Source organism: Doryrhamphus excisus, linkage group LG10 (assembly GCF_037039965.1).
Source record: "Doryrhamphus excisus strain RoL-2023G ecotype Guam linkage group LG10, RoL_Dexc_Guam_v1.1, whole genome shotgun sequence".
Classification (NCBI taxonomy): Eukaryota; Metazoa; Chordata; class Actinopteri; order Syngnathiformes; family Syngnathidae; genus Doryrhamphus; species Doryrhamphus excisus.
The window spans coordinates 2,374,370-2,392,679 of record NC_136366.1 but is presented as its reverse complement, the minus strand read 5'-3'; the positions used below and the strand labels follow the sequence as shown (position 1 = coordinate 2,392,679).

The window sequence follows — 18,310 nt, the reverse complement described above, 5'->3', positions numbered from 1 at the left end:
ATGGCAATAATCATAACCACACAATTAAAACTCATATATTGACTGATTTGATCTCGGCCTCAGGCACTACAGTAATTGTGGTCTGTAAAAACAGGATCATATTCTCTTTGTGTGTGGACAGAGACATTTATTATTTATTATTGGATCACACACTCAGGCACATGCTCCCTAGACGTTGTCCTTAGCAACAGGGTTGTTCTGGTTGAAAGCTGAATGCAAACTAACTCATTTGCAGCATTTTCCCTTGCATGTGTTTTTTTTATGGCGTTTGTGGGTTTATTAGGGGTGTCCCAAGGTTTGTTTGGAGAAAAAGCTAAGCCAAAAGCCAATCAGACCGTGAACCATGGCGTTGCTATTATTAATGGTAATAAACCTGATATAGAAGTGATTAAACCTTTGATTAAAGTTACAGTACTTATCATTTATCAGATCGGAACACATATTAGTTACTACTAATCCCCATCGACATGAATAATGGCAGCACCGTACCTGCTCAGAGTTCTCCTCTCTATACTCTGGTTCTCCTGGCCTACAGGGTGGCACCGTGGTTGCCCCGCTCCGACTAGCTCCATTAACCTTCCTCTTGTGTTAGATTTCTGGTATCATCTCTTATGTTAACGGGTTGGTTACATTTTTTTTTTTTTTAATCAGCTAAAAAATACACTAAAAACAATAATTTACCATCAAAATTTGCTTCTCATGTCTTGGTTACCTTCTTAGGCTTCCTCATCCATGAAAATGTTGGTTTTAATACTTTTGGTGTGGGCATGTAGGCCTTTTTTTTGTTACTATACCCCTCAATTTCAATTTCCAAAAATGGTAAAATGACCTCAAAATAATCATATTAATAAATTTAATTATTTTGTTACCTGGCTCTTACTGAGAGCTATAGAACATAAAAATCAATTAGTTTTATTTATTTTCTCATTTTAGTATTAATCACTAAAGAAACATCTATGGTGTTCAGGTCAGTTTTGACCCATATATATATTAATGTCAAGAAAAGGTAGAAAAAGTAATGGTAATGGTAATGGTTTTATTTCATTTGAACATGCATCAGATTACAATTGAGTGCATCCCATAATCAGTTCCCAGTTCCACATGTCCAAAAGGAGTAGGAAGAAGCAAAGCTTATTAAATCCTACCCCTCCATCTGGTACTTTTACAATCAGTAACTGTTACATTTGTTCACTTCCTGCTTTCCATAATACAGTTTTGTTTTTTTTTAATAATGTACCTCGTACCGAAGTACGAGGTGATATGAGCATCCAATGATATAATGGGTACCATAGTAAGTGTCAATATAGTGATATATATAGCACATCATGACTGGTTCAAGACTCTTCATCCTTGTATTTAGCAAACATCAGGGTTAAAAAGAATCCCCAATGTTTTCTGAGGGTCAACCAGCATCAATAAACTGCAACGCAGTACTTCATCCACATCAGCCAGACTAATAAAGCAGCATTTTGCTCTTACAATTACTGTCTGTTGGTAACAGCGTTAGTGTTGTTCAAAAGACATACGGTATGTACACACACAGCTGATCCCACCGCAGCCGACTGCGCACGTGCTCACATTATCTCACATATGCACAAAACTGCCCCTGGGATTGTAGTTAATTAGACCCTCATAACAACAGAGAACATCTTTTCTCGTTCTACCACCTTTCTTGCATCCACCGCCAGCATTCAAAGTCTGCCCAACATCGACAATAGGGATTCATTGGAACGCCAAACAAATAAATAAGAGTGTCCCATTTTTGATGAACTACTACATAAATGAACTTTATTAAGATATGCCTGTTTGCCATTTCCATTCCACCACAGGAGATGCGTCATGTTAAACATATCGGAAAATTGAGAGTTGGACAATATCGGCATATATCGGCATCCCTAGTTATGACTTTGCTCTCGTAATAGTTTTTCTCAACCTCATCTTCCAAAAATGACAACTTTGTTTTGTTTTTATTTGTTTATTTTATAACTTAAAACATAACCTATTTTTTCTTTAATATTCCATCTCTATCCTTCTAAAAGGATGTGTTATTTTCCCCCATAACAGTACTGGTTAATTTTTGTAATACATTTTTCTTATTACTTTTTTCTCCTAAAATGTGACTTTATTCTCATAAAATTATAGCTGTTTTTTTCCTTTTTGCTGTTTTTATTTTATTTTTTGCTGTTTTGTTATACATGTTCTTAGCATAAATTTATTCCCGTAATATTTTGACTTTATTTTTGTAACATTCAAACCTTTTTTTTTTAAATTACAACTTTGACTTCAAAAAAAATATTTTGAAAAATTTCAACTTTATGCTACTAAAATGATGTTATTTTTCCTCATAATATTATAACATTGTTTTTGCAAAACGATGACCTTTGTTCATTAGATTACAATTTTTTTCTTAAAGGGGAACTAATATGCTAATTTTTCTCACTTTAGCATTGAGTCGTGGACTCCTATAGAGCAGCTACACACAATGACCAGCAAAGAAAGCTTTATAGTTCTTCCAGAATCTGCACCTATTCCTCTGTATTTACATTTTTCTTATTACTTTTTTCTCCTAAAATGTGATTTTAATCTCATAAAATTATAGCTGTTTTTTCTTTTTTGTTGTTTTGTTATATATGTTCTTATCATGAATTTACTCCCATAATGTTTTGACTTTATTTTTGTAACATTCAAAACTATTTTTTTAAAATTACAACTTTGACTTCAAAAAAAATATTTTTAAAAACTTCAACTTTATGCTACTAAAATGATGTTATTTTTCCTCATAATATTATAACATTGTTTTTGCAAAACAGTGACCTTTGTTCATTAGATTAGAATTTTTTTCTTAAAGGGGAACTAATATGCTAATTTTTCGTATACTCCGATAGACCGCCCATCGCCAGCATTCAAAGTCTGCCCAACATCCTTTTTTTTTTTTTCGTGCACGTTCGTAAAGCTGCACACGCACCCTAATTATCATCATTACATTTGCACTGCGCTACGTCCTTCAATTCACTGCAGCGATAGACATCACAATCGGTAGAATGAGTGCCAGTGCTTGTCCTAATACGCTGCTGCTTTGTTATCACAGAACCCAAGCTGCACATCGACAATGCAACCTCACTGAACCGCACACAAAAGGGCCCTGGAACATGTTTGTGTGAAGTATTGTTCACTTTTGTATGTGTGTGTGTAATTACGCATATGAACACACGCACACATACTCAATTTCGACGTGCGGCTTTTGAGAAAAACACGCAAGAACACACCTGGCAGGGCGGGAATTGATACAACGTCATGTGATCATCCGAGCTGACATGACAGCAGCAACTCGGCAAAAAAAGGCTGACCCGCGCATGCACAGGTCGCCAAACACACACCGGCATTGCTGATGACGCTGCCGACGCTCAAGTGGTACTCGGTACCTGAAAAGTGGTCCCAGGGAAGCGGACATGAAAGCGTTTAACCTTGAGCGACCTCATCGTTTAGATGCTGTTCCCAGGCGGTGAGATGTGAGGAGGAGGTGGAGGAGGATGGAGACTATCTGCAAGTGTAGTTAGAACGTGTACTCCCACATAGCCATGCTGCAGTCTCGTCCAGTCGCGTAATACTCGGAACATGGGGGATGGAAGAAGATTCCAGAGGCTACCTTTGAAGCTCTCGTGAGCTCCATGTTCAAGAGAGTTAAGACAACATAATATATAATATTATTATATTACGTTGGACCAACGATATTCATACAGTATACTTACAATATCTATTTATATACTTACATGAGTACTCATCATCGTCCATATCTTTTATTCCACTCTGATGTTGGCATCCATAGGCTCCATCATACCCCAACGACCCTATAGTGAGGATGCTCGGGTGTGTTTGCTGTGATTTCCAAGTGTCCAGTTACTTGATGCGCCTGAACGCATCATTCTTATAAAAAGCTAGCTCAGCACTGATAGCAGTTTTGCTAGTTTTGATCCTACTTGTTGAGTACGAAGTGTCCATTATCTGACCGGAATCTTCCCATGGTGTCCCAAATACAAATATACACAATATACATGGGGATTAATTGGAACGCCAAACAAATAAATAAGAGTGTCCCATTTTGAATTAACTACTACATAAATAAACAGTACTGGTTAATTTTTGTAAAAATGCTACATTTTTCTTACTTTTTTCTCCTAAAATGTGATTTTATTCTCATAAAATTATAGCAGTTTTTTTCTTTTTTGCTGTTTTTATTTTATTTTTTGCTGTTTTGTTATATATGTTCTTATCATGAATTTATTCCCGTAATATTTTGACTTTATTTTTGTAACATTCAAACCTATTTTATTTTATTACAACTTTGACTTCAAAAAAATATTTTTTAAAATTTCAACTTTATGCTACTAAAATGATGTTATTTTTGCTAAACAATGACCTGTGTTCATTAGATTACAATTTTTTCTTAAAGGGGAACTAATGTGCTAATTTTTCTCACTTTAGCATTGAGTTGTTGACTCCTATAGAGCAGCTACACACAATAACCAGCACAGAAAGCTTTATAGTTCTTCCAGAATCTGCACCTATTCCTCTGTATTTCTTTGGATTTTGTGTTATAGCAGATAGCAGTTTTGATAGTTTTGATCCTGCTTGTTGAGTACGAAGTGTCCATTATCTGACAGGAATCTTCCCATGGTGTCCCAAATACAAAAATACACAATATACATGGGGATTAATTGGAACGCCCAACAAATTAATAAGAGTGTTAGTATTAAGATATGCCTGTTTTTGCCATAATATTAAATACAGCATGTGAAGAACTGCTATACACAGTACAATACACACATTTAGTAGTGGCGCTACTTGTGTTTTGCAGCTGAACTTCCTGTATAATAAAGGATATATTGCTCATGCATACCTAATGAAGTACGTCTGATCCTTTCTCAGCCTGCCTTTTTTATGGGAATGAGAAACCCAAATGTACAAAGTGGGTATGTTTGTGACAGCTGACCTGGCTTTAAAACGGAGAAAACTTCATCCTATGGGGGTTGATAAGCTGAAACTATTTGCATGGCCGCACTTTTTCTCTCCCCGGAAGATGCGTACCGGCTTATTTCTCAGAGGACTGCTGTCTGCGAGCCACGTGTCAGTAAGTCAGCGTGGCCGTCATCAACAGCATTCCACTCAGAGACCACGAGAGGGAAACGAGGGGAGGTCAGGTTGCTGAATTACTCAAGGTGAATTCCCAAACTGAATGGCTGATTGCTAAGGCGTGCTACCTGCTAACCATTTGCATAAACAAATATTCAGTAATTATGTACAGACCTTCCCTGAAGGAGGCAGCAGGTTCTGATGTTCTTGTCATACTAAACATCTCTGCTGCCTTTTTCAGCAATTCTAGTTAAGACAGCGGCGGCGTTTAAAGAGAGAAAGCATTTCTGCCTTTGTCATGTGTGACTGACTGCGGTTCATAAAGCAACATTAATCTAACAGTAGTGAATATTAATGTGTTTTTCCCCTGTGTATGAAAAAAAATGAATTTGTCAGTTAATTTGTCAGTTATCTCTGCAAAGGCATCGTGACATTTAGGACTAATAATGAGCTCATTTGGAGTGTGGGCTCCAAAAAAGGTAAAAGGTAATCTGATGCAAATACAAGGGAATGAAATGCCAGTGGAAATGACGATGACGATAAAGAAACTTCAAGGTTGTCAGCGAGATGTTAAATTGGATTCAAGCATGAACAGAAGCCAGAGCACGGACGTTTAGGATATTTATTTATTTCCGTCTCTATCATCAAACGGCTGCATTTTAGTGGGTCTGCAAGAAGAGCCTAATTAAATGAAGTCATATTTTGTCATGGTTTGTAGTACTCTACACTCGTCAGTAATGTCACTGTACTGTTGGGTGAGACACACAAGCACCAGATTTGATTGACAATTGAGTCATTGCTAAATATAGATATAATACATAATATTGAAAGACATTGACATTGAAAGGGTGGAAGAAAATACATTTCTGGGGATCACAATAGATGAAAATATGGGCTGGAAACCTAAAATATTACAAATATACAACATAAGGTGGCCAGAAATATTTCATTATTAAACAAAGCAAAATTTGTTCTCAATCAGAAATCACTCCACACTCTTTATTGCTCTCTGGTTCTACCATATCTTAATTATTGTGTGGAAATATGGGCTAATAACTATAAAAGCAATCTTCACTCACTAAATGCACTGCAAAAAAAGGTCAGTAAGGATAATTCATAATGCCGCCTACAGAGAACATACTAACTCCTTATTTGTAAAATCACAAAATCACCTCGTACTTAATAAAAAATAAAATTTAAAAATTATTATTCATTCATTCATTTTCTACCACTTTTCCTCACGAGGGTCGCGGGGGGGGGGGTGGGGTGGGTAGGGGGCTGGAGCATATCCCAGCTGTCTTTGGGCAAGAGTTTGAAAAATTTAAAATTTAAAATTTAAAATTTAAAATTTAAAATTTAAAATTTAAAATTTAAAATTTAAAATTTAAAATTTAAAATTTAAAATTTAAAATTTAAAATTTAAAATTTAAAATTTATTCATTCATTTTCTACCGTTTTTTCCTCACGAGGGTCGCGGGGGTGCTGGAGCCTATCCCAGCTGTCTTTGGGCGAGAGTTTGAAAAATTAAAAATTAAACTATATTAGGAAAGCAGGAAGTGAACAAATGTAACAGTTACTGATTGTAAAAGTACCAGATGGAGGGGTAGGATTTAATAAGCTTTGCTTCTTCCTACTCCTTTTGGACATGTGGAACTGGGAACTGATTATGGGATGCACTCAATTGTAATCCGATGCATGTTCAAATGAGTTTATATGTTCAAAACAACTAGATTCATTCACGTTTGCTGTTTTACGTGTGAACAACTGAAGAATGCTTCTTCCAATTGGTTTCATTTCCATTATGCAATTAGCACTGGGTGATGGCACGCTCCTGTGGTAAATGAGCAACATAATCATTAGACACACTAAAGCGTGCTATCGCTATAATAACGTCATGATAGACTTTCATTCTGACTGACTAACTAAACTCACCTCACGCTTTTCCTCTGTGCTTCTCCGTTGCCTCAGGTTTTGCAGTGAACCTCCAAGTGATCCTGGCAAATCCAAGGGCGCAGTTCAAGAGGCGGGGCTCCCAGCCGGGCATGCAGGAGTCCGACTTCCTTAAGCAGATCACCAAGGTGACGGAGTTGGAGCCCAAGGCCAATAACTGCACTCGGGTCAGTGAGAGTTGTTTGTATTGAGAGTGACTGCAGAATAATATCTGTCTTTGTGTCTATCATCTAATTAATTCATGGAATAACTAAAATAATAGACCCATGTCTGACATATTTGTTTCTACATTGGCCTTTATATCCATGTGTGTGCTTCCATGTATATTATCCCCCCACTATTGACAGCATGAGTCATGCTTAAAGCCGATGGCTTGCTCTAAACTTAGACACACACAGCTTGAGTAGGCTACAAATGGTGTTATATGACGCAGTCAATTGTACTTGTGCGCTTAGACATCTTAGATCGATGCTGCTCGCCTTAAATCACTGCAGTCCCTTTTGGCGCTTTGCTTTTATGAAGCCACTCATCCTCTTGACAACCATCACAGAGGGTGCCTTAAAGGACCTGATGAGAAATGGATTCTATTACACCTTTTCAAGGGAATCATGAGCTAAAACTCCATTGGCTCTGCTCCAAACTGGGGTTTTTTTGTGGCAATTTTGCTATTTTTAGATCAAAATTCATTTATTTATTTTCTACCGTTTATCCTCACGAGGGTCGCGGAGGGTGCTGGAGCGGTTATTGCGGTTATTCCAACCTTTAAACCTGATTATGACCTTCTAAATAAAGTTTTTAACATTATTCAACCCCTCTAGATATTAATTAACAATTAACACCCCTATAGTCACCTTCACACTTCTATTGCCCGACATAGAAGATAGAATAACAGACTCACATTTTCAGTTAGCTATTTTTATACTTGGAAAAAAGCATAGTTTAGGCAAAAAATTTATATATAAATAAATAAATAAAATAATATAAATAAATATAAAAATTTTTGACAAATAATAGGCTGTATTGGAGCATGAAACTGTGATTATTTACCGTATTCTCCGGACCATAAAGTGCACCGAATTATTCATCTTTTCTATATCCTCACAAGGGTCGTGGGCATGCTGGAGTCTATCCCAGCTGTCTTGGGGCGAGAGGCGGGGTACACCCTGGACTGGTGGCCAGCCAATCACAGGGCACATATAGACAAACAACCATTCACACTCACATTCATACCTATGGACAATTTGGAGTCGCTAATTAACCTATGTGCCACATCATAAGATGAGCTTACGTTCACCTCCCTACTAGTGTGGAAGTGCCGTTTGAAACACCTGTATCGTCCCCACATCCACACACATTCCATGGATTCCTTTTGGAATTTACATATGGAATATGTTGCCACAACATCGGAAACCTCTTTACCACCTTCAATCACCTACAAGTTTTAACATGATTAGAGCCTTCTAGACATGAAATAACACCCCTATAGTCACATAGTTTACACTCTTATTAGCCAATATAGTAGACAACTAAAGAGAAAATTCATTCATTCATTTTCTACTGCTTATCCTCACAAGGGTTTCAGGGGGTGCTGGAGCCTATCCCAGCTGTCTGCGGACGGGCGAGAGGCGGGGTACACCCTGGACTGGTGGCCAGCCAATCACAGGGCACATATAGACAAACAACCATTCACACTCACATTCATACCTATGGACAATTTGGAGTTGCTAATTAACCTAGCATGTTTTTGGAATGTGGGAGGAAACCGGAGTACCCGGAGAAAACCCACGCATGCACGGGTAGAACATGCAAACTCCACACAGAGATGGCCGAGGGTGAGATTGAATTTGGGTCTCCTAGCTGTGATGTCTGCGCGCTAACCACTCGACCGCCGTGCAACCTTACAGATCAAAATTCCTACCAAAATGATTTTGGTGAAGCGTGTTTTATACCCTTGTGATTATATTTCTTCTACTATCGGATCCTGGCCTCTCAAGTCTTGAATCTTTCTGCATAATTTACATCCCCTTTTTTTGGAAATGCGTTTTGAGCCAAGTGAAGGCTAATGGAATTCTTAGTGCTTGTGGTTTTGCATGAATGTATGCTCATGCATGAACCATAGTACTGCTGGGTCTTTAAAGTCAAAGATCACCCAAACGCATGATAAATATTGCATCATCTGAGGGTGCTTTTAAGGCTTTGTTCCTTTTTAAACATTTAAACTCTCTGGCTGCTTTCTGTCCTGTGTACAATATCACTGCAGTACTTCGACAGTACCCAGTAGAAAGCTATCCATGCAGTAAATGTGTGTATGTGGCACTCCGGGGTGTCTCTGGGGGTTTATTGGTTAATGCCTCCCGTAGGGAATTGAGTAAATATTCAGGCCTGCTGGCTCATCATCCACAGCTGACTGCTGCAGCAACTACTGCTGACAGCTCTGCGTTGAAGCTATCGCCACAATTATCAGCCCCATTACTTTAATGGAGCTGCCTTACAGTTAATATGGCTGCCGGCCTTTAGCGGGCTGTGACATCATCAGTCATCTCAGTGGCGGGGTGGCGAGATTGATTTGTGAATAAAAAGATATGTGTCAGAAAGTAATATAATGACGCAGTAAAGTTGAATTTATGTCGTTTGTTAACTAATTTATTAACTAACTAGCTCTGCGTAATAGTTCTGACAGTCAAAGCTGCTTCTTCTTGTTAGGAACTCATTGCAGCTCGGTACAGGTCCTTGGGGAATCAGTATCTTACATCACATGGATGCTAAAAGTTGGAAAAAACAACCGTAAACAAAGAAAAAAAATTATGCACATGTTAGAAAACCCCCAAAAACATGCATGAAGAGAAATGCCGCAATTCCCACGGAACTAAACAGACGTTAGCTAGGCTACCAGGGAACCATATCTCATGGATATCCGTCTTTAAAAGTATAGGACGTAATATTTACAGGATTATGGAGAAATCCCCTGTTCACCTTCCACAGATTTGCTCTTATTTTAAGTGTAATTTTACATATATTTTTAACATTATTGTGTTCTGTGTCCTTGTGGTGTATTAGAGCATCCATTAGAGCATTGTTGTATCATTGTATTTACTACTGCTACCAGCACACAATGTTGTACGCTCATGTGAGAGTTGAAGGCGTGTCCAGTTAGGGCCAATATAGGGCCAACAGTCCTGATTGGCTGACGGAGAACCCGCCCATTGTGTTCTGCATCCTGACCGGCTGTAGACCATTGTCAATTCTTTTTCTGTTTCTACCGTAAGTAAGACGTCATATTTGCACAATTACGGCTCAAGGATTGAATCATTCTATTACTGACTTCCATATTGGATAATTCACCAGACAGTAGACATTGTAAGTTTCTAATTGTACACAATGGACCTTGGTTAGTGTACGTCCTGGTTAGCATTTTTTTTTAGTAGCACTGAAAATCTTCGCTAACTAGTCAGAGGCGATAACATGGTCATGAGGAAGAAGGTCAGTAAGAAAGCCCGGAATTTCAAAAATGACGGTTTGAGTACTTCTTGATACAAGCGAGGGAGACGATACATTTTTTGTGGCCATAAATTGGCTCTAGCGACACATTTATAACACCATAAAAAGTCAATTTTACATAAGAGATCTTTAAAACCCGGTTTACTTTATGTCTCTGCTAAAAGAACGGCTGTCACTATCTGGGACTGATCAGCGAGGCCATTACTGGACCAGTCCAGGGTGTACCCCAAAGACAGCTGGGATAGGCTCCAGCATACATATGACAATAATGAGAACATGAATAAGCTGGGTGGACTGTATCTGTATATTGTATTTGAATCAGTGGCGCAAAAAGTAGAGCAGAAACCGGAAGGTTGGCAGTTCGATTCCTCGCTCCCTCCACCCAGTGTCGTTGCAAGACAACCAGTGTCTCCAGTGCTGCCGTACTGGTTTATGAATGTCAATTAATCCTTGGTGGTGGGAATTGCTTCAAATTGGCGTGTTTCCATCCGACAACAGTAAGGCTGCTGTGTCTACAGATGTAGTTTACCACCACCAATGTGAGTGAATGAATAATTGGTTCACTTCATTTTGAAGCACTGCCTTGAAAAGTGCTATAAAATCTATTATTAAAAAAAAAATAATTCCAAAAAATGATTGTAATTATTGGTGCTGTAATCAGTGGGAGCAGAATGAAGAGTTCATGAGTGAAGGTGTGCCAAATTACCGGAGTGACACAAGGAGATGTGCTCGAAAGGAGACAGGAAAATGACACTTCAGTCTTTATTTCATTTGCATTGACTTTCCGCTCCCTGCTCAATTGTGTTTTTATTGTATTAATGTGGGCTGAGCCATTTTTAGAGGTAATTGGGGGGTGCTTGCGAGAGGGGTCGTATTTCTGTTGCTGATATCTACGACGACAATCCATATCCTGCCGCTCACTTTGAGCTCAGAGCATCCAAGCCAAAAGTCAAACGACCAAACAGCAACCAAAACGGAGGACTCTGGAACCTTGGTTAGCGTCATTAATCCATTACAGAAGGTCCGACTCTAACTGAATCCATTTTTCCCATAAGGAGCATTGGGTCAATGACTTTCTATTCCAATTGCCATGCTAATCGGTTGCTAACAGGCATGTATTTTTAGAAATCTATATAACAAACGCAGTTGGACTCAACCAGTGTATTAATAACACCATTGTACACTAACTGGGAAATGTATGCCAACCGAGGCATAATTTAGTTGGGATTGTTCCGTTTGATTCATAAACTAAAAAATACGCTAACTGAGGTGTACGCTAACCAAGGGTCCACTGTAAAACAGATTGGAGCTAATACAGTAATTCCTTGTTTATCATAGTTAATTGTTGTAGACCAGGCGGCACGGCGGGCGAGTGGTTAGCGCGCAGAGCTCACAGCGAGGAAACCAGGGTTCAATTCCACCCTCGTGGAGTTTGCATGCATGGGTTTTCTCCGGGTACTCCGGTTTCCTCCAACATTCCAAAAACATGCTAGGTTAATTGGCGACGCCACATTGTCTATAGGTATGAATGTGAGTGTGAATGGTTGTTTGTCTATATGTGTCCTGTGATTGGCTGGCCAACTAATTGTTGTAGACCTGACAAAGTAGTATTCCTTATTTATAAATTGAATATTTTCATAGTTAGAGCATATAAAACCTGTTTTTGACCTTCTATGACAACATTTTTAAGATCATTAGAGCCCTCTAAACATGAAATAACACCCCTATAGGCACCTTTGCACTGCTATTACCCACTATAGTTGATATAAGATAAAACAGTGTGTTGCTATGAAATGTGTACCCTAGGGCAGTGGTTCCCCAACTTTTTGATCTGACTGGAATCTTCCCATGGTGTCCCAATTCTACTCCCACTACCCCCGTATTCATGGTATCCAAAATACAAAAATACATCCAACCAATGAAAAGCTTCATTTTGGGGTTAATTTTCCACTTAATTAATTGAAACAGTAATATAAATGAAAGCTACAAGATGAAACTCTTAATGCACAAAATAATAATTCAAATGTTGATATGATGCACACGGAGATATGGACCTCCTTGTACTGTGAGGTGTTCAGGCGCACTCATAATTGTATTTATTTGTTTATCCAAATCCTCACCAAACCGTCTTCAATCCTCAATAAAAGGAAATCCTTTTTTGTATTTTTTTGGTTGATGTTGGTTGCAACACTGGAGTTTTTGTTTCATTATTAGCCTAAAATACTCCTTTTACTCTCCTTCCTCACATTTTCACCTCACATTTTATTCTCCTCTTCTAACTGCTATTAAGAGAAACTCCAGCCAGGTAAAGCTTTTTGTCTCCAAGTTGCCTCAGGGAGGAAGTCAACTAAAAAAAGAGAGCCGAGCCATAAGAGAAGAAGTCAGACGTGATTAAAGGAAGCAGGGTTATGATTCAAGGGGAACTACAGAGGCCACTCTTAGTGGATCATTAGTGCAGGACACACACACACACACACACACACACACAGTTCCCACAGTGCTGCGATACTTCTTTAAGTCTCATTGGGTATGCAAAGTGGGCCAATTAGCATCACAGTGGGCAGGAAGTGACATATCCCAGGCCAATGTTGCTTTGCAGCCGGTAATAAATCAAACCCCTGTGCAAAATGTTGCCACAAATAAATGTCACACAAGCTGAATTATAGGCTAATTATCTTCAGGATGCTTCCTAATCAGCGAGAAACAGACACAAATGTTTGCGTGTTTTCTCACCAATATGTTGTTGTTGTGACAGAGACTGGAACGTGTAAAAGACATGGAGCCACACGTGGGATGGTTTTGCTTGGGAGGTGTCAGATTGTTGGAATCCCTTCTGGCACCAACACCGACACCAGCATCTGATTTTCTATAAACCAGAAGCTGGAAGTGTCAATGAATTTTACCTACATTGTGCAGAATCTTCCCAATATTCCCACCTTATTCAGAAAGTCAAGCAGAACCATCCGGAATCAACAAATTCTACTCCAATGTAGTTGTAACACAGTAGGACTACTAAGAATACCGTTGGAATACAGTCTGGTCAGAAGGTTCGCGGGGGTGCTGGAGCCTATCCCAGCTGTCTTCGAGCAAGAAACTGGTCGCCAGCCAATCACAGGGCACATATAGACAAACAACCATTCACACTCACATTCATACCTATGGACAATTTGGAGTCGCTAATTAACCTAGCATGTTTTTGGAATGTGGGAGGAAACCGGAATACCCGGAGAAAACCCACATATGCACAGGGAGAACATGCAAAGGTGGAATTGAACTTGGGTCTCCTAGCTGTGAGGCCTGCGTGCAAACCACTCGGTCGCTGTGCAGCCCTTCTTTCATCTTTATTTTCCAAAAAATCTGTTTTTGTTCATTCATTCATTCATTCATTTTCTACCGCTTTTTCCTCACGAGGGTCGCGGGGGGTGCTGGGGCCTATCCCAGCTGTCTTAGAGTGAGAAACTGGTGGCCAGCCAATCACAGGGCACATATAGACAAACAACCATTCACACTCACATTCATACCTATGGACAATTTGGAGTCGCCAATTAACCTAGCATGTTTTTGGAATGTGGGAGGAAACCGGAGTACCCGGAGAAAACCCACGCATGCACGGGGAGAACATGCAAACTCCATGGTGAAAATTGAGCCCTGGTCTCCTAGCTGTGAGGTCCGCGTGCTAACCACTAGACCGCCGTGCAGCCTTTTTTAAGTGATTAGTTGTTCCAAATTATTAGCCTGGAGATCGGGAAGACCTGGATTCGATTCTCGGCTTGGGTACTCCGGTTTCCACATGGTGGAGTTCCAAGGTACATTTCAACTGCATTTGAGTGGCAATTGAAAGATTACGACGCCGTTCGAAGTGCATTCCGGTTGAAGCAACTGCGATGTATTCGAGTCCCGTTCCCTCGAAGGCAATCAGAATGTTTGGAATGCTGTTGGAACACCGTAAGAATATTTAGAATGCAGTAAGAATACGTTTGGAATACCGATTTTTTACAGGTCATAGTCATGCCATTCAACTGTAAGGTTGATTGACTGGTCATAATAATATCGATATGATATTCTGATTTATTCTTGTGTTTTTTTTTCCAGGTGCTTGTGTGGCACACCCGCACAGAGAAACCCCACCTAGCAAACGAGTCCAAACATCCAAAGGACAGTGTGGTCATTGAGGTGTGAGACACAACTGGAACTTGCTATCAGCATACCGCCCTCCCTAATCATCACTAAGGAGTCAAGACAGAGCCTATCCCAAAAGGTGGACTACACTCTCTACTGATCACCTGTCAGTCACTGGGTGAAAAAAGGGTGGTCGCTTAAACCAAGGGCGACCACTAAGACAACGGAAAAAAATTAAACACAGGTTGTGTTCAGGTGTCCAAATGTGTTTTGTTTTGTTTTTTTTGTATTAACAAATGAATGGCAGCATATGATACTGTGATATAAACCTAACAAATCAATGCTTGTTGTCTGTCACAATAATTGTGGGAAATATGTATTTGATCCCCTGCTGTTTCTGTAAGTTTACTACCTTATAAAAATATCAACCGGACACAATTTGTATGGTACGGAAAATGTAAAAAATGCACATATGAAGGTTGTGGGTTCGATCCTATATCTACGATTATATCAAATTATCCCTGGGAAAGATACAGAACCCAGGGTGTACCCCACTTCTCGCCTAAAGTTTTAAAAAAAAAACAGGAGTCTGGAAACACAACGCTGTGCAGAGAATCCATGACTCCTCTGTTAGCATCCAGTCGTCGTTGTGCTTTATGATGGTTGCAACAGTCAAGCAGTTAGGACCAAAATTGGGCGTCATCATTTTTGACTTCCATGGTGATGACTTTCCTTTTCTTTGGCACACTTCTGGTTGGGTTTGGAGCCTATCCCAGCTGTCTTCGGGGCGAGAGGCCGGGTACACCCTGGACTGATCGCCAGCCAATCACAGGGTACATATAGACAAACAACCATTCACACTCACATTCAGTTTTTCAAAATGTATGGGGGTTCACTTGTAACCACGAAGCATCATAACATTGAAGGTTGCAAACGGAGGACTGCCTGTAATGTTAAAAAAATATCTATCGCTCCATTGTGCCGCTCAAAATATGGGTAAGGTTTTTCCACCAAATACTAGCCCATATTTTACATTGGGATCCCCGCAATGAAATATTATTTAATGCTATTTTTTCATGATTGTTTTTCACACTGTCTATCTTTGGAGGTAAACAACAAGAAAATCAGCAAGGAATCAAACAGTTTCCCCTAGTGCATGTACAGATACTTGACATTTCGGAAGATGCATGAATTCACTTTCTTACAGTGTTTGATATTGATGTGTTTACTGTACGGACATGTTTATGAAACAATAATGGAAATGAACAATATCCATTCATTGATTGTTTCTTTTCCCCTTAGCCGAATATGAAAATATAAAGGAATATAAAGGAATTTTTGGTCAAAGGAAAAATTAAAAGGGTCCATGCAGTGTGCCTTGAGGAGTCCCGGACTAAGGTGTGTCGAGACTTTTGATTGGTACCGTACTTGGCACACATCAAATACTCACAACAGAGAGACGGCTGATCGTGACCACGTCAAGTTTTTAAGATTTAGCTAATTTAGCTAAGTTTCACTTTATTAGTGTTGAGTGAAATACAAATTCTAAGGCCGCAATTGTTACATTATTGAGACATAATGATGCTAAAAAATACATTAGGTTGTGTTTTCTTGATTGATAATTTAATCTTGGCTAGGTTATGGGGGGGGGAGCACACAAAAAACTGACAGGAATATCATATCTTATTGCGTGGCTCTGATATGCTACGCTGATAATATTGACAATATTGAAAATTTGAACTCCAATAACAATCGAGTGTCCAACGCCATCACTCTCGTTATTTAGCCTTGAACTTCAGTTTACTGTTGTGGTGGAGCCAAATGATTACTTATGTTTCTTATGTATTGACATGTAAAAACCATGTGGTGTCCAAATCATCATAGTTACTATAACCGACTTGTACGTATAGCATAGCTTTTGGTCGCTAGTATTTTTCATCAACATCTGCAAGTGAATGTGATTGTACACGCTTAAGTACACTTCAACTTTCAATTTAAACTCCCTCGACAGTTTTTTTTTATTATCCAGCAGATTCACAGAGAACGTATTATACAGATATGATGTTAGCATCGCCATTGGTAAGTGTTTGAGGTCCATATGCTAAGCTAGGCTAACAAACGGACTTTATGTTGTCAGGAAAAAAGGCATTTTCTCCATGTAATCCACAGTCCTCATGTAAGTAAAAGTCGCCTATTTTTTTGTGTGTTATAAAGATATTAAAACAGCTAAAAATAAAAAAAGAGGCAGCACATTAATGAATGTAATGGGACACGCCCATTCCACGTATTCCACACCCATTCCGGCTAGTCGCTAGCCGGTGTGATGTGGCAAGGTGTCACTACTCCAGCAAAGTAGTTCTTTGGCGTAATAATATTAATAACAATAATAACAACGTTGATGTAGCTTGGTTAATTGTAGGTCACATTATGAAAATCAAGCATTGTTAGAGGGGTTTTTTTTGGGGGGGGGGGTGGGGGGGTGTCCCATTATGTGCATTCTTAAGCTAGCTTTTTTATTTTTTGCGGTTTTTAAATCTTATGTTTAAGAATTCAGTTTATTAAAATTCAGTTTAAAAATGAAGTTTGCTAAAACATTGTGTTTTAAAATTTTGTTTTGAAAAATTCTGTGCAAATAAATGTAATGTTTCAAAACTGACATATGCAGAAAAAAAAATATTTGCACTGAATTTTTTCACAGTCAATTTTTATTATCCGAATTTTTCTTGGGATTTTTTTCAATGACATTTTCAACATAATTTGACATAAAAAAAAAAATAATTGCAATGCAAAAACAATCTAAAGTCTAAAAAAAGATTTGGTAATAAAGAAAAATAATGAAAATTCATCAATATTATTCCCCTAAATGACTTGAAAATTTTGGAAAGACTGAAAGAAGCGACTGTGAGGTGAAAGGTCACAGCGTCACCTTATCAATACGGGACTGCAGTCTTAAAGAAGAGTCTGACGTAGGATTGAACAACCTTTATTCTGAATGATGTGCTGGTGAATGCTGGGAACAAAACAAACAACATGGACGTCCCTTACAATAAAACTACTTTTACATATGAAATAATCTTTGGACAACAATGAGCATCATTTTATTTCAATGCACAGAAACATGTTTTGTATTAGGCACCAGAAACTGTAAAGACTAACGTAAATAAACCTGGAGGACGTTTCATATGCGTGTAAATGTGTCATGAAGTGAATACGACTTATTGCCCGGCAGAGGGGACCCTGTTACAAGTGGACATGAACCTCTGCAACAATATGGCGTGTGAATGGCGGCTTCTGTGTGTGCTTTTTCTTCTCAGCAGCCACAATAACGGGACCGATCCAGCGTTGTCATACGGGGTCGCCATCATGTGCTCGGTCGTCCAGGTTTATTTGCTTCGTGCTCATTGTGCTTCTCTTGTACGGCACACAACAAAACACCACAGTTGAAATCGGAATGGTAGCACAACACTGGGTAACGACGCTACGATAGATTTGAAATTATAGGTTGTTTCCACATCGCAAAAACACAAGTTGAGCTAATCGGAGATGCGAAATCGCCGTTGAGGTGTGAATGTGAGTGTAAATGGTTGTCTGTATGTACGTGTCATGTGATTGC

At 39.0% G+C, this 18,310-nt stretch overlaps 1 protein-coding gene across 1 annotated transcript in view; it reads left to right on the top strand.

Moving 5' to 3' along the window:
- Positions 1 to 15,660, top strand: part of b3gat2 (beta-1,3-glucuronyltransferase 2 (glucuronosyltransferase S)) — a 45,059-nt gene extending 29,399 nt beyond the window's left edge. The window contains exons 3-4 of the mRNA XM_058065162.2: positions 7,099 to 7,247; positions 14,671 to 15,660. Of these exons, the coding sequence (XP_057921145.1) occupies positions 7,099 to 7,247; positions 14,671 to 14,757 (236 nt within the window). The 3' untranslated portion in view covers positions 14,758 to 15,660. The remainder of the gene's footprint in view (positions 1 to 7,098; positions 7,248 to 14,670) is intronic.
- Positions 15,661 to 18,310: the final 2,650 nt, after the last annotated feature.